The 20,399-nt window shown below is 41.4% G+C and overlaps 1 protein-coding gene across 1 annotated transcript in view; it reads left to right on the top strand.

Annotated features, from left to right (window-relative positions):
- Col22a1 (collagen type XXII alpha 1 chain) overlaps positions 1-20,399 on the top strand; it is a 286,090-nt gene that overhangs the window by 94,785 nt on the left and 170,906 nt on the right. Inside the window, exons 16-18 of the mRNA XM_027415259.2 lie at positions 10,519-10,572; positions 11,871-11,915; positions 20,225-20,269. Coding sequence (XP_027271060.2) covers positions 10,519-10,572; positions 11,871-11,915; positions 20,225-20,269 — 144 coding nt within the window. The remainder of the gene's footprint in view (positions 1-10,518; positions 10,573-11,870; positions 11,916-20,224; positions 20,270-20,399) is intronic.

Below are 20,399 nucleotides of genomic sequence, written 5' to 3' on the forward strand. Positions count from 1 at the left end.
TGCCTCTGGGTGTTTCGTTCTTCAGATCCCGCCACTGAACTCGGTCAGGCACGCAGGTCACTTGTGTCAGATGACTCTGAGCAGCAACGATGAACAGGAACCAGAAACAGGATATGGTGTTTTATGGGGCTGAACCCAAGTGCTATCAGGTGATGTGAGGTACTCCTACTCCAGTGTTTCATCTTTTCACACTGATACTGCCTCATATGAAGTTATCAGTCAGTCAGTCAGTCACCCTCCAAGGGCTTTATTCTTTAGAGGTGACTTGCGGTCTATTGAACGTACTCTGTGATTAACCCCTATGTGTCAGACATATAGAAGTGCATTCCTTGGTTCATTGGCTCAACATTTAAGGGGAAGCTACTCAGAATCCTGAGATCTCAGGCATCAGGTGCAGAAGGAGTCCCGCAGTTTGCTGTCAAGGATCTCCAGGTTGGATTACTTTTAGAATTTGATTCCTCTTAGAACCTGGAGGGAGCCAGGCCTTTGGTAGAGTTCCCTGGGAGAGGCATCATTGGCTTAGAGGTGCCTAAAGGGTGTGGGCAGACTGTTCAACTCTGAGTTCTCAGGACTCCCATCTTCCCCCTCCATGGAGGCTGAACTTCTCCTCAGACCTCAGGGGAGGACACAGTGTTCCCTGCTGGGTGAGTGTGATCCGTGGTCAAGTGGTAGTGGGCATGGAGACAGTGTGGTAGGAATACAGCTAGTGGGTGGGCTCTATGCTTCGGGAAAGACTGCTAGATACTGCGTTAGAGTCAGTGGGCACCTCACGTGTGTTGATTCATTAAGCCAAATCAGCCAGGATTCAGAATGGCTGAATCTATTTTGCTACAATGGGATGATTGTGCCCTTGCTGTCAGATATTGAGAATGGCAGTCCCTGAATTCCTTGAGGGTCTGTGGACTTTGCAGACTGGACTGTGACTGGGAATCTCACATCTTTGGGGAGCCATCTAACTAGCTTGTTTCATTTGGGTTTTGAGGCTGGGTTTCCTTCCTGCACATGGGAGGGGTTCATTGTATATTTACATCAACATCATTATTCTTCAGTGGGTTGGTTCTCACTTCAGCAGATGAACCTCCATTTGATCAAACATAGTTCCTTACTGAATTAAGTGTGTGACAAGCATAGAACTTACCGGCATGTCCCTATTTGCCTTGCCCCACTGTATTGCTGTCTACAAAGTTCAGGCTCAAGAAGACCCTTGTAACATTTTAAGTAAGTTTGCAATTTTGTGCTGGACTGAACTCAGAATTAACTTTTCTTCATGTGATCCCTGACAGCATGCCAGTTGGTGTTTTCATACTGTAACTGCATTAATTAATTTTCATATCTCATTTTCTGAACATGAGAAGAGCTGAGTTAGAGAAGGAAACAGCTGTCGGGCAGACCTAGGATTAGAACTCAGAGTTCCAGACTCCTCCGTAACCCCCTTGTACTTGGATTTCCTCTCCCATGCTGCTCCCTACTGTGTGGCCCCTGTGACCTGCTGTTATTCCTCATAGTGCATCTCCATTTTCCTTAACTGACATTTAATATATTCATTCCACCAGTCATTGTTCAAATCATTTCAGATATATTAGAACCATTAATCTTCACTGAAGCAGAGAAATGGATTGGTCTCCATTTGTGGATGGGGAAACAGAGTCACAAAGAGACTCCACACTTGATGGGAGTTCACACAGATTTGGATAGTGGGGAGGAGGGCTTGGTTCTGACCTGAGGCAATCTTTTTCTCTATTTGTCATTATCTCAGAGCCTTGATATTCCTGTTTGTCTATTCTGTTACCTCCCTCGCTCCCTCCTGCAGTTCCTCCCTCCCTGCCTTCCTCCTGTAGTTCCCCCCTCCTTCCATTTCCTGTATATAGCCTGGCTTTCTGTCTCAGCATCTCTCTTCCATTTTCGTGGCCCCCATTTTGTTTATCTCTCTCTAGTCCATCTTCCTCTTTGACATTTCTTTCAACATATGTCTTAGCTATCTGTGTATGTTCTGTATGTCTTTGTCTTTTTCTCTGTAACCCCATCCTAAGCTCTCTTACCTGGTCCTCTTCTTTCTGCCTCTGTATCTCCTCCATGTCTTTCTTGTCTTTGACTTGCTCTCTGCCTCATTGCCTGTCTATCTTATGTGTCTCCTCTCTGCTTCCCTCATCTGTGCTCTCATGAATTCCTCCTGCTTCTCTGCATTCCTGCTTGCTGCCTGGTGCACCTGATGTTGAGACATGATGCAGACTACTGAGCTGACAAGGTCCAGGTGTCCAGACAGGACTGCCTCTTTCTGTGTGTTTGCTTGATAGGGAATGTACTGTGTATGTTTATCTTATTGATTGTTAAATAAAATACTGTTTGGCCAATGAAACGGCAAGTTAGGCAGGACTAGGAGTCAAAGAGGATTCTGGGAAATGTAGTAGAGAAGTGCTGATCCAGACAGGAAGTGACATAGCAAGGACACTCATATTTAAGTGAAGGAGAAACAGGAAGGGCCCTCTTTTCCCCTCCGCTCCTGCTCCAGCAGCTTGATGTGATCCACTGGCCAGGAGGGACGCCATCAAGGCGTCCGATAAGTCTTATAAATAATTAAGACTGAGTTAGCAGATGAGAATCCTAGTCATTGGCCAAGCAGCATTGTACAAGTTTCTGTGTATTCATTTGGGTGTAAATCCGGCGGGTAGCTGGCGTAAAGCTCCCACGTGGTGGTAGGGCTCGGTGGCTTTTGTTGGAAAGATTTATCGTAACATTTGTTTTTTTTGTTTTATTTTAATTAGAAGAAGATTATTTTACATGTTAATCCCAGGTCCTTCTCCCTCCCTTCCTCCTCTGCCCCCCAACTAATACCCTACCTATCCCATAGCCTATCTGCTCCCCAGGGAGGGTGAGGCCTTCCATAGGGGCTCTTCAAAGTCTGTCATATATTCGGGGATAGGACCTAGGCCACCCCCCTTGTGTCTAGGGAGTATCCTTCCATGTGGGATGGGATCCCAGAGTCCATTCCTATGCTAGGGATAAGTACTGATCCACTACAAGGGGCCCCATAGATTTCCAGACACCCACATTCAGGGGGTCTGGATCAGTCCCATGCTGGTCTCCCAGATTATCAGTCTGGGGACCAAGAGGTCTCCCTTGTTCAGGTCAGCTGTTTCTGTGGGTTTCATCAGCCTGATATGTACCCCTATGTTCATCCGTCTTCCTTCTCTGCAACTGGGTTTCAGTTCAGTTCAAAGTTTAGCTGTGGTTGTCTGCTTCTACTTCCACCAGCTGCTGGATGAAGGCTCTAGGATGGCATATGAATTAGTCATCAATCTCATTATCAGAAGGGGGCATTTAAGGTAGCCTTTCCTCTGTTGCTTAGATTGTTAGTTGGTGTCATCTTTGTAGCTCTCCAGACATTTCCCTAGTGCCTGATTTCTCTTTAAACCTAAAATGTCTCCCTCTATTCTATTATCTCTATGTTGCTCTCTTCTGTTCTTCCCCCAACTCAACCTCTGTGCCCCGTCATGTCTTCCTCACCCCTCCTCTTCTCCCTTCTCATTCTGCTAGTTCCCCTACTTGCTCCCAAGTTTCTCAGGAGATCTTGTCCCTTTCCCCTTCTCCAGGGGGCCAAGTATGTCTCTCTTAGGGTCCTCCTTGTTTACTAGCTTCTCTGGCAGTGTGGATTGTAGGCTGGTAATCCTTTATGTCTAAAATCTACACATGAGTGATTACCTATCATGTTTGTCTTTTTGTGACTGGGTTACCTCGCTCAGAATGATTGCTTCTAGTTCCATCCATTTGCCTGTGAATTTCAAGATTCCATTTTTCCCCCCGCTGAGTAGTACTACATTGTGTAAATATACCATATTTTCTCTAACCATTCTGCAGTTGAGGGCATCTAGGTTGTTTCCAGGTTTTGGCAATTACAAATACTGCTGCTATGAACATCGTTGAACAGATGTCGTTTTTGTATGATTGTGCTTCTTTTGGGTATATGCCGAAGAGAGGAATTGGTGGATCTTGTGGTAGACTGATTCCCATTTTCCTGAGGAATCGCCATACTGATTTCCAAAGTGGCTGTACAAGTTGGCACTCCCACCAGCAGTGGAGGAGTGTTCCCCTTTGTCCATATTCTCTCCTGCATAAACTGTCATTGGTGTTTTTGATTTTAGCCATTCTGACAGGAGTAAGAAGTTATCTCAGAGTTGTTTTGATTTGCATTTCCCTGATGACTAAGGATGTTGAACACTTCCTTATGTGTCTTTCAGCCATTTTAGATTCCTCTTTTGAGAATTGTCTATTTAGTTCTGTACCCCACTTTTTAATTGGATGATTTGGTGTTTTGGAGACTAGCTTCTTTAGTTCTTTATAAATTTTGGAGAGCAGCCCACTGTCAGATGTGGGGTTGGAATATCTTTTCCCAGTCTGTGGGTTGTCATTTTGTCTTGTTGACTGTGTCCTTTGCCTTACAGAGGCTTCTCAGTTTCAGGAGGTCCCATTTATTAATTGTTGATATCAGTGTCTGTGCTACTGGTGTTGTGTTCAGGAAGCAGTTTCCTGGACCAATTCGTTCAACGGTATTTCCTATTTTGTCTTCTAATAAGATCAGTATGGCTACATTTATGTTGAGGTCTTTGATCCATTTTGACTTAAGTTTTGTGCAGGGCGATAGACATGGATCTATCTGCAATCTTCTACATGCTAGCATCCAGTTATGCCAATACCATTTGTTGAAGATGCTTACTTTATTCCCTTGTATAGCTTTAGTGTCTTTGTCAAAAATCAGGTGTTTGTAGGTGTATGGGTTAATATCAGGGTTTTCAACTCTATTCCATTGGTTTACCTGTTTATTTTTGTGCCAATACCAAGCTGTTTTTAGGACTATAGCTCTGTAATAGAACTTGAAGTCAGGGATTGTGATGCCTCTGGAAGTTCTTTTATTGTACAGGGTTGCTTTGGCTATCATGAGTCTTTTGTTTTTCCTTATAAAGTTGAGAATTGTTTTTTCAAGGTCTGTGAAGAATTGTGCTGGGATTTGGATGGGAATTGCCTTGAATCTGTAGATTCCTTTTGGCAAGATTACCATTTTTACTATGTTGATCCTACCTGTCCAAGAGCATGGGAGATCCTTCCATTTTCTGGTATCTTCTTTGATTTCTTTCTTTAAAGTCTCAAAATTCTTATGAACAGGTCTTTCACTTTTTTGGTTAGCATTACCCCCAAGGTATTTTATGTTGTTTGTGGCAATTGTAAAGGATGATGTTTCTCTGATTTCTTTTTCAGCACATTTATTCTCCATATATAGTAGGGCTACTGATTTTTTTGAGTTAATCTTGTATCCTGATCTTTGCTGAAGATGTTTATCAGCTGTAGGAGTTCCCTGGTAGAGTTTTTCAATTCACATATGTAGACTGTCATGTCATCTACAAACAGTGAAAGTTTGACTTCTTCCTTTCCAATTTGTGTCCCCTTGATCTCCTTTTGATGTCTTATTGCTCTAGATAGAACTTCAAGGACAATATTGAAGAGATATAGAGTGGACAGCCTTGTTTTGTTCCTGATTTTAGAGGAATAGCTTTGAGTTTCTCTCCATTTAGTTTGATGTTGGCTGTTGGCTTAAGTATACTGATTTTATTATGTTCAGGCATGTTCCTGTTATTCCTGATCTCATGAAGGGGTGTTGGATTTCCTCAAAGGCTTTTTCAGCATCTAGTGAGATGATCATGTGGTTTTTCTTCTTCAGTTGGTTTATATGGTGGATTACATTGATAAATTTTCAAATGTTGAACCAACCTTGCAATCCGGGGATGAAGCCTACTTGATCATGGTGGATGATTTCTCTGATATGTTCTTGGATTTGGTTTGCCACTATTTTATTGAGTATTTTTGCATCAATGTTCATGAGGGATATTTGTCTGTAGTTCTCTTCCTTAGTTGTGTCTTTGTGTGGCTTGGGTATCAAGGTAATTTTATCCTTGTAAAAAGAGTTAGGCAATGACCCTTCTGCTTCTATTATGTGGAACCATTTGAGGAGTACTGGTATTAGCTATTCTTTGAATTTCTGGTAGAATTCTGTACTAAAGCCATATGGTGCTGGGATTTTTTTTTGGTTGGGAGATGTTTAATAACTGCTTCTATTTCCTTAGAGGTTATAGGTCTGTTTAAGTTGCTTATCTGTTCTTGATTCAATTTTGGTAAGCAATATCTGTCCAGAAAATTGTCTATTTCCTTTAAATTTTCATATTTTGTGGAGTATAGGTTTTCAAAGTATGATCTGAAGATTCTCTAGATTTCCTCAGTGTCTGTTGTTATGTCCCCCTATTCATTTCAGATTTTGTTAGTTTCCATGTTTTCTCTCTGCCTTTTGGTTAGTTTGGATAAAGGTCTGTCTATCTTGTTGATTTTCTCAAAGAATGAACTCTTTGTTGTCTTTCAATTGTTTACTTCGTTTTGACTTTATTGATTTCTGCCCTCAGTTTGATTATTTCCTGGAGTCTACTCCTCTGTGGTGAATTTGCTTCCATTTCTTGTAGAGCTTTCAGCTGTGTTGCAAACTCTTAGGTGTGACTATTCTCTAGTTTCTTCATGTGAGCACTTGTAGCTATGAACTTTCCTCTCAGTATTGCTTTCAAAGTGTCTCACAAGTTTGGGTATGTTGTGTCTTCATTTTCATTGAATTCTAGAAAGTCTTTAATTTCTTTCTTTACTTCTTCCTTGTTTCAGGAATGGTGCAATTGTGTGTTGTTCAATTTCTATGAATTGGTAGGTTTTCTGTAATTTGTGTTGATTTTGAATTCTAACTTTAATGCATGGTGGTCTGATAAGACACAGAGGGTTATTCCAATTATTTTGTACCTGTTGAGGTTTGCTATGTTGCCCAGTATGTGGTCTATTTTTGACAAGGTTCCATGTGATCCTGAAAAGAAGGTATGTTCTTTTTTGTTTGGATGGAATGTTCTATAGATGTCTATTTATCCCAATTGGGTCATAACCTCTGTTAGTTCCTTTGTTTTTTTGTTAAGTTTTTGTTTGGTGTTACTGTCCAGTGGTGAGAGTGAGGTGTTGAAGTCTCCCACTACAACTGTTGAGGTCTTATTTGTGATTTGAGTTTTAAGAATGTTTCTTTTACAAATGTTGGTGCCTTTGTATTTGGGGCATAGATGTTTAGAATTGAAACTTCTTCCTGATGGATTTTTCCTGTGATGAATAAGAAATGACCTTCTTCATCTCTTTTGGTTGATTTTAGTTTGAAGTCCAATTTGTTACATACTAGGATAGCTACCTCAGCTCATTTCTTGGGCCCATTTGATTGGAATATCTAATCCCAACCCTTTACTCTGTCTTTGAAGTTGAGGTGTGTTTCTTGTATACAGAAGAAGGATGGATTTTTGTCTTTGTATCTACTCTGTTACCCTGTGTCTTTTTACAGGTGATTTAAGACCATTAATATTGAGGGAAATTAAGGATCATTGAGTACTTATTCTTGTTTGTTTTTGATTTGTTTTTGGTAGTGGTATTGTATGTGGATTTACCCTGCTTCACTTTTGGATTTTGGTTAAGTGGGATTATCTCTTGCCTATGTTTGTGTGAGTGTATTTAATTTCCTTAGGTTGGAGTTTAACTTCCAGTACTTTCTGTGGGGCTGGATTAGTGGTTACATATTGTTTAAATCTGGTTTTGTTGTGGAATATCTTGTTTTCTCCATTTACAGTGATTGAAGGCTTTGCTGGGTATAGTAGTCTGGGCTGGCGTCCGTGTCTCTTAGAGTTTGTAGAATATCTATCCAGGTCCTTTTGGCTTTCAGAGTTTCCATGGAGAAGTCTGGTGTGATTCTGATAGGTTTGCCTTTATATGTTACTCCGCCTTTTTCCTTTGCTGCTCTTAATATTCTTTCTTTATTCTGCATATTTGGTATTTTTATTATTATGTGACAAGGGGACTTTCCTTTGTGGTCCACTCTATTTGGTGTTCTGTAGGCTTCTTGGATTTTGACTGACATGTCTTTCTTTAGGTTGGGAAAGTTTTCTTCTATATTTTGTTGAATATGTTTTCTGCACATCTTAGTTGGGTTTCCTCACCTTCTTCTATACCTGTTATCCTTAGGTTTGGTCTTTTCATGGTGTCCCATATTTCCTGGATACTTTGTGTTAAGGATTTGTTGGACTTAAGATTTTCTTTGCTTGATGAATATATTTCCTCTAGTTTATCTTCAGTGTCTGAGATTCTGTCTTCCATCTCTTGTATTCTATTGGTTATGCTTGTATCTGTGGTTCCTGATTGTTTACTCAGCTTTTCCACTTCCAGCATTCCCTCAGTTTGTGTTTTCTTTATTGTCTCTATCTCAGTTTTCAGGTCTTGAACTGTTCCTTCAGCTGTTTAATTGTATTTCCTTGATGTTTGGCATCTTTTGGTTTGTCTTTTCTTCCATTTCTCTGAAGGATTTTCTCATTTCCTCTCTTAGGGTCTCTATCATCTGCATGAAGTTGTTTTCTGCTTCATCTGTATTGGAATGTTCATGTCTTGCTGGTGTAGAATCCCTAGACTCTTGTGGTATCATATTGGTTTTCCTGTTGTTGTATGTGTTCTTAAATTGTTGTCTTCCCATCTGTTTTTCCAGTGGGTGCAGGTGGTGTCTCTTCCTTTCCTGGTGTGTATGGGTCTAAGGTTCTCTTCCAGTGGGCGCAACTGGCTTCAATACTGTGATGGGTCTCAAGGTGGATGCAGGCAGGTTCTAGGTACTTGATCTCCAGGTGGGTGAGAGTGGGACTAGGGCAGTGATCTCAGCAGATTCAGGGTTGCTTGTTCCTCAGGGGCCAAGTCAATCTGCCTGCTGACCCCAGGTTGGGAGTTCCCAGAGTGACCATTCGGAAGTTGGGCCCAAGGCAGGGACCAAAGCAGCTCACCTCTGCCCTACCTTGGGGTGGGATTAGCCCATTGATCTCAGCAGAGTCAAGGTCTCTTGGTCCTCAGGGGCCAAATCAACCTGTCTGCAGATCCCAGGTCTGGAGTTCCCCTCTACCTCTTTTTTGATCTGTCCCTGTTTGAGCTATATCTGGGAGAACTCTGGGCACTGGACTTAATTTGGGCTTTGAATGTGAAGACATAAGAGAGATTATTCTGCACTGGAAATAAGCAGTTTCTGCTAGTTTTCGTGGTTCCACCACATGGTTCCATTCTTGTGGCTTTGGATGCAGGCATAACCTAGCTTAAGAAGAGGAGTGAGGCACCACGGACACTGCAACTCTTACAACTCACCCAGCCTAGACATCCAAAGGATTCCCAGACCATACACAGGTCTTGGGGTAGTGAAAATAGGAGTCAGGATGCTCCAGAATTGTTTCCCCTTCCACATACTCAGCTTGATCAAATAGCTCCTTAACTCTGAGACTTGGTTTTCTCATTTGTCTGTGCTCAAGCTGGCCAATATCAGAAGGAATAGGAAGGAGGTAATGTGTAATAACAGGTGTAGAACCCTTGGGCAGAGAGAAAATATGCAGAAATCACTTCTCCCCATGGCATGAGCCTCCTGTGCCAAGGGGGCTTTCTAAAAGAATTATCACATAGTACTTTAAAGTAGAAATCAATTGTTCAAGACATACTAAATAGTTTCTAGAAGACAGAAAGCATCTGTGGTGGTTACATTTGTATGGGTGCAGGCGAAAGGAAATTTCAAGTTGCATGCTAAGAGACTTAGCTTCTAGGGCAGCCCCCAAGTTCAAGCCAGTAGGTTCCAGGAGGAGGGCTCTGGGATAGCTGTGAGTGATTGACTGGGATGTAGCCCCTGGGAAGCTCTCTTGGGCAGTTCTTCCTCTCTTGGGCATACTTCATATGGGCAGAGAAGCATCAGTGCTTGCACCCCCTCCCAGAGAGCAGCATTCCCCACAAGCCAGCAATCCTGAGAGGGAATAGGAGCAGGGCACCCTTCTCCTAGAGAGAAGGTTGGCACAATTCACTGATTCATTAGTGTCTTGAGGGAGGGATTGCTATTCCCAGGAAGCACAGAGAGGATGCTTGTCCAAGGTACTACATCGAATAGGAGATTCAAACCAACTGCACATGAATGTGAGCAGATAAGAAGGGGGTTAGATAGATGGGTGGATGCTGGCATGCTGTTAGCTAGTGGTCAGTTCTTAGGTTCATTCCAAGGGCAGGTGGATGCTCATATTTGTTACATGAGTAGATAATACAAACAGCGTGCCTACCATTTTACTAACTATGTAACACCATATATCTATTTCTTTAACTCACATAAGGATACAGGTGATGAGGAGATTATACTACCCCTGGGTCTCACAGGGAAACAGAACTATAGTTTCTTAAATGTTTCACCTCTTCTCTTTGACCCCAATAACTTCTATTCTGGAACTGTTCTGTGTGATGTGCTTAACTCTCTTGTATGTGGAAAAGAGCTTGATGGAGATGGGGATTGGGCATGCTTGACCCTCAGGGCCTACATTGCCCTTCCTTTCTGTGACAGTGACCATTGAGTCTACAGTCACACTATGTGACTACTCATTCACTCTTCATTTCTTCATTTTCCTTCTTTACCAGGGTCAGCAAGGCCTGGATGGATTCCCGGGGAAGCCTGGAAAGACAGGAGAGCAGGTAGGTGGGGACTGGGGCTGGTGGGCCATGTTCTTAGGACAGGAATGAGTGCACCTGGGCACCAACCTCAACTTATTTCCTGATTATTGGAGGCAACAGTAGTGCAAGGCACAGACCTCAACTGTATTGATTCTGTAAGACCCAACACTACAGGGATTGCAGAAGACACACTGCTTTGCATCCACTACGCTTTGGGTAGGAAGATATGTTATCATCGTGTGAAACCCATGGGTGATGCACATGCTCAGAGAGGTGAGCATACAGGGGTGGTACCTGCAACACATCTCTAGAAGAAACAATTAGAAGCAGCCCAAATGCTCATCAAGAAGAATGAGTTGAGTGCAGCAGGATGCATCGGTGCAGATGAAGGAGATGGGCCTGTACACAATAAGATGTATTGATACGGATAAAGGAGATAGAACTGTGAAATCCATGAAGAAATCAGCACTCTGCCCCTATAAATGTAATAATTGTTCATGAGAAAGTGCATCTATGGCTTAGGCTCTAGAAGGATACACTGGATGATGGCTTAGTTGGACTTCCACTGGAAGCAGAAGGAAGTGAGAGTGCTGGGCACAGATGGCCTCATTCCCATGGTTTACAATAAATTCCCCCTTGCAGCCCACTCTTGGTGGATGGCCATGACTTGTCCAGCTCAGAGGGCAGATCTTGATCTCTCCTCCCTTCCCCTGTAGCAGGTATGCATGCTCATTCTTTCCTTCTGGCTTCTGTCAGAAGAACAGTAGCCCTATGCCTTTGGCATCTCCTATGTTACTCTCTGGGCCTTAGTTTCCCATGGTAGTTTCCTAATCCTGGTCCTAGTCTAGGCAGACTCTTGTCCTTTCCTAATTTTAAAACCACCCAGACCCAAGATCTCTACGCATTTCCAAAGGGCTCCATCAGACTCTGCCCTCTGCCCTCTGCCCTCTGCCCTCTGCCCTCTGCCCTCTGCCCTCTGCCCTCTGGCTGAAGGCAGATGTGGATGTTTGTGCTTTTGCCTTTTGTGAGGTCCTCTCTCTGGCACTCTCATCTTTAGGCAAAAGGTGGCCTTGTGCTGTTTTCTCAGACTGTGGTGTCCAGTTGCAATACCTGCATGATTTCAAAAATGGCAACACAGCAATGTGGGGTTCAGATCCAGAGGAAGAACTTCCTAGCTGGGAATGCTGGAATCCCGGAACCTGAGCTCCTAAGGATTACCAAGCCTCTGTTCAAGCTGCACTTTCCTGAATCCTCTTCACCACTCATCTCTGTGTATCCCTGGGACCTGCCATAATCTACCTTTGCTTTCTTTCCTCCAGGGAAGACCTGGACCTCCTGGTGTAACAGGATCCCGAGGAGAGAAGGTAAGCAAGCCAGAACCTGGGGTAGGGGCACACTTGAACTCTGGGAAGAGAGTGCAAACAGAGAAGGCTCACTGGGCATCAGGAACTTCCAAGTCAGTTCTTCTGCCTGTTGTACTTGAATTGTTTTTCTTCCTTAAGAATAAATACCCATAAAAACAAACCTCAAATAAACCACTATGTGATATATTAAAGTCTTTTGCTACTTAAAATGCTGCTTGAAGTAAGAGATGCTATGATTAGGTAAAAAAAAATCTTAAAAACTCCTTTTACTTGACATTTTTCCTTCATTTTTCTCTTCCTAAGGATCTTGCAATTGTTTCGGGTCATCTCTGGAAATGGCCTTCTAATAATCATGCTAGCAGCCATGTCCCTTCACACTGGTCCTCTGTGTTAGACTAGTACCTTCAGCAAAGCTTAGCTTAATAAATGTGGTGCTTAGAATTTTGCATCTCAACCCAGAGAACTGCAAACAGGGTTCTTTCCAGGATTAAAATTTGTTAAAAAGATGAGTGCAAAGAGGATAAACTTGCTAAGCATTCCAGTCAGAGAGCAAAGGTGAATGGAGTGGGCGTGGTTTCACAGCAGGAAGGATGGTAGAGGAATTTAAAATAAGTGAAACAGGCCCAGATACAGGTGGGTGGAAAGTCTGGGGGTGGGTGGGATGCAGGGTCTTGACACTGTGGGATCAGAACAACCTTGTATCTCTGCTTTTCAGAGTGACTCTAGCAGGCAAGAGGCAGATAGTAGCCATCTTGGAACAGTCCAGGTCCCTGCAAACAGTTAAAATACAAGAAGGGATTTCTTTGAATGATTGGCAAAAGCAAATGAGGTGTACAGTGTAAATTCCAAATCAAACAATGTATCAATCAACAGAAAGCAGGCACCAAGGGACAAGGCTAGGGAATGCTGATTCTCTCTTGCTCAACCCTTGACATCATTTCTAGCTGAGTTAACTTTTCTCCCCTGCTGGCTAATTTTACAACTGAGATTTGCATTGCTGTGTTATTCCTGTATTAGAATTTTAATGCTCCTTCAGGGACATAAAATTTGAAAGTAAGTTACTTGTTCATGCCAGTAAGACTAATGATGCTTGTTGCACATTTGTGTATGCATGCGTCTCTGTGTGTATGTCTGTTATCTGTATTTTCAGTATGTTTGTTGCATTTGAAGATTTCATTTATCTTCTCTTATTTGGGGAAATGCTAAGTTATTGCTTCTTATGGCAAATGCAAAGGTCAGGTTCACAGGTCATCACATTACTGGGGCATTCATTGAGATAATTATGAATCAGCCAGTCTCAAGTGGTCTGGTGCCTTTCAACTCTTTATGAGAGTGAAGATAGATTATTTTATAGACCTTTACATTTCACAATCATGGAGAAAGCCATTGGAACCAGAGGGACAGTCTTCTGAAGTCCCTCTTTTTACAGATAAGAGACAGAGACCAAAAATATTATCTTGCCCAAGATTCCACAATAGATTTTATTAAATCTATCTATGTATCTATGTATCTATGTATCTATGTATCTATGTATCTATCTATCTATCTATCTATCTATCTATCTATCTATCTATCTATCTATCTATCTATCTATTCTCTCATATATCTGGAGCAAAGTTTCCCTTCCCTCCTTTCCTCCTAATCCTTTTCCCTAACTCCCCTCTCCTTTCCCCCCAGATCCTCTACTCTTGCATTTCTCTTCAGAAAAAGGCAGGTCTCCCTGGGATACCAAATACAGCATAAACAAGTTACAATAAGACTAAACACATATCCTCATGTCAAGGCTGGACCAGGCAACCTAGTAGGAGTAAAAAGGGTCCCCAAACCATGTAAAAATGTCAGAGACAACTCCACTCTTACTGTTAAGAGCACCATGAGAATACACATATATGCAGAAGGCCTATTTCAGACTCATAAAGCTTCCTGATTGTTGATTAAGTCGCTGTAAGCCCTGTGGTCCCTGGATAGTTGATTCTATGGCTGTGTTCTTGTAGTGTCCCTGACCCCTCTGGATCTTACAATCCTTCCTCCTTTATTAAGTCTACTTTTAAATTTATTCACATGATCCAACTATGTATTATTATATATCTCAGAGCATCTATGTTGTGTTGTGTTGAAAATTGTACCAGATTACCTCCAGTGTATCAGTTATCTATTGCTATGTAACAAATTACCCCAAACCCCAGTAGCTTAACAGCAATCATTTGAGGTCCCATGGCATTTAAGAACAGTAATCGAGAGAGATGTGACTGGGCTGTCCCAGCCCAGGGTCTCTCCTGAAGTAGGCTGTGGTTATGTCAATGTTCCCTGGGGCTGTAGAATCTACTCCCATAGTTATTTATATTGCCATTGGTGGGCCCCAGGTCCTTGGTACTTTTGGGTCCATGGCTTCTCCAAAGTACTGTTCATAATGTATGTTGTTTTCTAGAGTACATGGCCTGAATAAGGGGAAATGACAAATCATCTAGTAGAAGCCACAGGCCATCTTAGAATCTTAACGTGGAGGTCACATGGCAACCTTCTACTCTTGCTATTGGGCATTGATAGAGCACCATACTGTTTAAGCCCCTGTTCTGTGCATAAATACTGAAATGTGGGGTCATACTGGAGGTTAGTTATCCCAGTAGCTAAATCAATCAAAAATCGATTATTCCATACAGTTGAAAAAATATGACTCTATAAAAGATTTGAATCTGTTAGGTATTAAATATTTGACTTTGAACAATTTATATTGCATCCGTTTCTTCATCTCTGAGATAGAAAAAAACATTAACCTGGAGAAAACTTCATCTGTATTGGCTCCTTGGAGAAGGTTATGGGTGAATACCAAGATCTTAATCTACTCAATGAAAATCAAATTACTGAGGTTTTATCTCATTTGATCTGCAAATGATTAAAACATGTATTGATTTATTTCATGACTATTATTGGCACTTGCTTTTGTTTAGTGATATAATGAGCCTCAGAAATTCATTATTCAGCCATTTATAAATTTGCCTGTCCATATGTGTGTGGGGCATCCTCACAAAATTACAGTATAGCTGTGTGCTATACTGTAGTTTCAAGTCACCTTGACACAAGCTATGGTAATTTATGAAGAGGGGTGCTCAGTTGAGAAAATGTACCATAAGACTGCCTTATGGGCAAATCTATGGAGCATTTTCTTATTTGATGATTGATATGAAAGGCCCAGCTCACTGTAGATACCAGTCTCTGGGGTGGTGGTCCTGAGTGCTGTAAGAAAGGCTGAGCAAGCCCAGAGGAATGTGCCAGTAAGAAGCACTCCTCCATGGCCCCTGCATGGCTTATGCATCAGTTCCTGACTCCAGGTTCCTGCCTTGAATTTCTGTCTTGGTTTCTTTTTGGTAATGGACTGTGATGTGAAGAATAAGTGGAATAAATCATTTCCTCCTCAACTTGCTTTTGGTCATGGTCTTTCACCTCAGGAATGGAAACACTAAGACAAGCTATGACTAACTTACATGTGAACAAAGTATTAATACAACTTATGGAAGTGTGGAGTGCATAGAAGCAGCTTGGAGAAGTTGATTATCTAGGAAGAAATGTAGAGGAATTCTTTGAGCCAAAGCCTGAGTACATGGAACCTGTATATTCATGGGTACTTTTTATGAAGGTGCCACAAAAAGTTATAGAATGCTTTAAAATGCACAGTGTGGGCATGCATAGGTATATGAGTATGACTGTGATTGCGTGTGTGTGTGTGTGTGTGTGTGTGTGTGTGTGTGTGTGTGTGTGTGTTCATTCAGTGGTAATTCAGAGAAAACAAGGATACCTGTTAGGCAGAACCCAATTATTATAGTGCGATACCAAAATGAATGCACAGTGCGGAAATCCGTCATTCAGGTGATTTTAGGTTTTATAAATTTTATTTCTAAGTTTGCTTATAAAGTTGCAGGTTTCCTGTGGCATTTTATATATACCTTTTGGCATAGAAAAGAGCAGTTGGGGGCTAGAAAGATTGCTTAGTAGATAAAACTTACAGCCCCATTTAAATAAAAAAAATAGGCTAGTGTGGTGCTCTGCTGGTAATTCTAGCACTTGATAGGAAGTCCTAGATAGGGGATCCCTAGGACAAACTAGCTATGTGTGTTAACCAAATTATTGATGAGCTCTGTGGTTCAGCTAGACATCCTTCCTCAATAAATACAATAGTGAGTGATTGAGGAAGATACCTGGACTCACATGCATACACACAAAGGTGCTTGCACACACATTCATGCATACACATGGAAACACCCAAACACATCCACACATGAAGACAGAGTTTCTTTCTTGCCTAGTCCCACAGCTGTTTAGTCACAAATAAACACATGAGGCTTATATTAATTATAAACTGTTTGGCTAATGGCTCAGGCTTCTTACAAGCTAGCTCTCTCTTCATTATTAACCTGTTCCTGTTAAACTAAGTATTTCCAGGAGGCTGTGGCTTACCTGTAATGCACCAGCATGTTACTTTTTTGGTGGCTACATGGCATCTCCTTCTCTTGACTGCTTTCCTGCCTTTTCTCTTCCCAGAATTCTCCTAGTCTAGTAGCTCCACCTGCCTGGCTAGTGGCCAGTCAGCATTTATTCATCAACTAGTAAGAGAAACATACATTCACAACATACAGAAGGACATCCCACATCATCTCCTCTTTGGTGTCTAAATAAAAAGGTTTTAACTTTAACATAGTAAAATTATATATAACAAAACAGTTATCAAGCAAGAACTAAAGTTAACAGTATTTATTCCATTTACATTTGGCAAAATTTAAAGAAAATATTCCATCCATCTATCCTATCTTTGTGAATATAAAGTTTTATGTGTAACTTATCTTTTATCATAACCAAGGAAAACCATAACCATTCAACTCCATCAAAGACCACAGAAGGATAATATGCAACTTTTAGTATTGACAGAAGCATCTTGCTGCCTAGACAGTCACTCAAAGTTCCTCCGTAATGTTGGAGCATCCCTCTTCAACCTATAGGTCCAGAATGTCTGGCAGACTTTTTGAAGGACCACCTTGGAAAGTTCAACAGTCACTTTTCTTTATAACATTCTTGTCCAGTTTGGACAGCATGCATGTTTTCAAGCAGTCCAAGCAAGAGCAATTTCTTGTCCAAATGGCTCTTCCCATCATGTTGAAGGCAAACTCCATATCGAGTTTCTTTCATGCCCACCTTCCTCTCTGATGTAATTGGTATTGCCAGGAGCAGTTGTGCCTCATTGTCATGAAAAACCCTAATAAACTATTTTAAATGCCATATTCTGTAGGTCTTTAATAGTTTGGAAGACTACCTATCCATTTGAAATATATCACTGCATATCTAGAAAAATCTAACATAACTATAAATTTTGACTATTATAGGTGATATATCTACATCTGTATTTAATTATACATTACCTTTTTAAATGAGCTGTATAAACACAATGCATAAATAAGAGTAGAAATATGCATATGACAAGTTGACCTCAAATTTGAATCAATAAACCAAAATCCATACCAATGCAAAGTATTCAATTCTATATCATATTCCTTTTGTTTCTTTTTAAAAAATACTTTATTTAACTTTATTTTATATGCATTGGTGTAAGGATATAAGATCCCCTGGAGTTACAGACAGGTGTGAGCTGCCATGTGGGCGCTGGGAATTGAGCCTGGGTCCTCTGGAAGAGCAGCCACTGCTCTTAACCACTGAGCCATCTCTCCAGACCCCTCCCTTTGTTTCTTTATAAAGAGATTGACTGTGATCATTAACCATTTGTAACCAACCCTATTTAAATGAAAACAAACATTTATAAACAATATTTTGGAATTTGGGCTGCATTCTCTCCACACCTCTTCATGATTTGGGAGGCACTGTCAATACCATGGGGATCCTGAGAAAATCCAGAATCATTGTCCAACTCCTGGCTATAGTGGTCTGCAAGACTGCATCGTCCCAGCTGTCTTGGATGTTGGAACACCTGGGCCACTGTTTCAGGGGATCTTGTTTGATCAAACCATATTAATCTGGAAGGAATCCACAGCTTTTCATTTTTCTGTGGAAACAAAAACAGAACCTCTTTTCCAAAGTAACCTGTCCTTAGACTTAAAGTTTGAATTCAAAGCATTTTCAAAACATATAGGTTGTGTTAATCCAGCAGCATTTATAATCAAATGTCTGTTAGCAGCTGTTATTCTTTCCTCAGCAATCAAACAATTCAAAAACAACACAATAACAAACACTATCTAGACACTCTATGTACTTTCTATCTTTATGTGTTTTTTTTTTAAAATAATTATTGTATTTCTATTTCTTTTACTGTCTTTTTTATTTTTTTGTTTTTTTTTTTGTTTTGTTTTTTAAGACAAGGTTTCTCTTTGTTCTTTTGCCTGTCCTTGAATTCACTCTGTACACCAGGCTGGCCTTGAAATCACAGAGATCTGCTTGCCTCTGCCTCCCAGGTGCTGGGATTAACGGCGTGTGCCACCACACCCAGATACTCTATTTCTTTTTAACCACTTTATCCTTTTTCTTTTCTCTCCCAAGCCTACATATATTTTTAAACACATTGTAAAACCTCTAGATGTTTTCTTTATCTGAATTTGTCCTTAATGTATGTCTCTATCTGTTTCTGGCCATGAGTCTTTTATCTGCCAAACAACATGGGTAAAATTAAAGAGGTGGCTGTTTTAGCTGCTGGCTTTCTACTAGGCGGCGGGTGGGGGGTGGGGGTTTGTTTACTGCCAGCACTGGGAGCTGTGCTCACTGCCTTGACTCTTAAACCTTTTTTGTCTGTATGAGTAAAAGCTAAATCTGCCATGCAACATGCTTGTGTGGCTTGGAGATGTGGTCACTGCTGCTGCCAGCTGCTCATATGCACCATTTAATTGTTTGTTAGCAGGGCCTCTTAAAAGAGACATACAGTTTTTGCTGCTAATGCTGAGTCAGGAAAACTCTCTTAAAGGAGCAGCTTGTCTCTAGCAAGCATAGCCCACCCAAGAAAATGCTGCTGCCAAGAAGCCTCTTGACATTGTGCTTTTGTTTTTCAGAATCCTTTTAAAGCTTTTGTCAGGTTTTATGTGGAAATTCTCACAACCCAAGTTGAAGGTGCTATTTTGTTGCTGGAGTTTCTTGTCCAGCCTAGTTCCATAGCTGTCTTGCCCCAAATAAACAAACAGGTGCTATATTAATTATAAACTGTTGGCCAGTGGCTTAGACTTCTTACTGGCTACTTCTCTCTTAATTATTAACCCATAACTGTTAATCTATGTATTTCCATGTGGTCCTGGCTTACTGGAGAATGGCTGGACCTGTTACTCTTTTGGGGGCTGCATGGCATCTCCATGAGGTCTCTCTGCCTTTCTCCCCAGCATCCACATCATCTCCTAGCCCCGCCTGTCTTCCTGCCTCTACTAACCAATAAGAGAAACATATATACAGAAGGACATCCCTCATCATTTCTCAGTGTAACAGACCCCTAAATGCAAGCATGTCATAAGTTACTCCTACTTAGTCTTGAGATTTAGTAGGCTCTCATCTTTGTTCAGTGTCTCATTCATTCATTTGCTCACTTATTCCGTAATGATTTGGACTGCTTGAGCATGGCTGTAGGTAAGATAAAATTGTTCCTGCTAGGGGTGTTAGCTAAATGCAATGTCCTTGCCTTAGGTATGGAATCAAGAATTTTGTATTGCCACAGTTAACAGACATGTCTCGAGTGGAACTATGGTATCAGTCATGCCCTGGGAAATCTGATAGAACCAGAACCAATATAGCCCAGTCATCCACACATGAAGGAGGGGAAGACATTAAAAATGACTGTGTATAATGGCAATGAAGATGAATGGATCTTGCAGACTACTATGGCCAGGAATTGGACACTTTTTGGTAGATGTTCAATATGTGCTGATCATGTGCTAAATCATGAACTTTGGCCACTACAAACATAGAAATCCCTTTGTTTTCTATATCCAACACACCTGTTACATCTGCTATCCCCAGAATGGTGTTTCTGAAACAGTTTATAGATGTGACAAATCTCACACAATAACCAGTGAGGCACTGGTCTGAATGGATACAAAGAGAAAATAAAAAGATCCATGCCATCTAGGAGTCTCTGAGCTTGAGAGTGAGATGAAAGTTAGATGCAGAGGCTTCTAGACTACTCTGAGGTGTTGGGAAGTCCAAGCATGAAGGTGATGTGTGTGATGGAACATGGAGAAAATCCTCTTGGTGTTTGAGAAAAGCAAGAGCCTGAGAAGGGACAAGGGAAGAATGTAGCAGCAATAACTGTAGATCTACTTTCTGTCCCTCTTCAGGGAGATGTGGGACCTGCAGGACCCCCTGGTGTGCCAGGCTCTGTGGTAAGCTCCACTTGCTCATGGATTGGGTACTGGAAGAGGACTGACCTTTAAGCATAAAGCAGAACTCATCTGATGAGAGAACTTGGATAGGGAATCTGTAGGCAGCTAGTCGTTGCTGAGGGAGGAATGC

This window comes from Cricetulus griseus, chromosome 4 (genome assembly GCF_003668045.3).
Source record: "Cricetulus griseus strain 17A/GY chromosome 4, alternate assembly CriGri-PICRH-1.0, whole genome shotgun sequence".
NCBI lineage: Eukaryota > Metazoa > Chordata > Mammalia > Rodentia > Cricetidae > Cricetulus > Cricetulus griseus.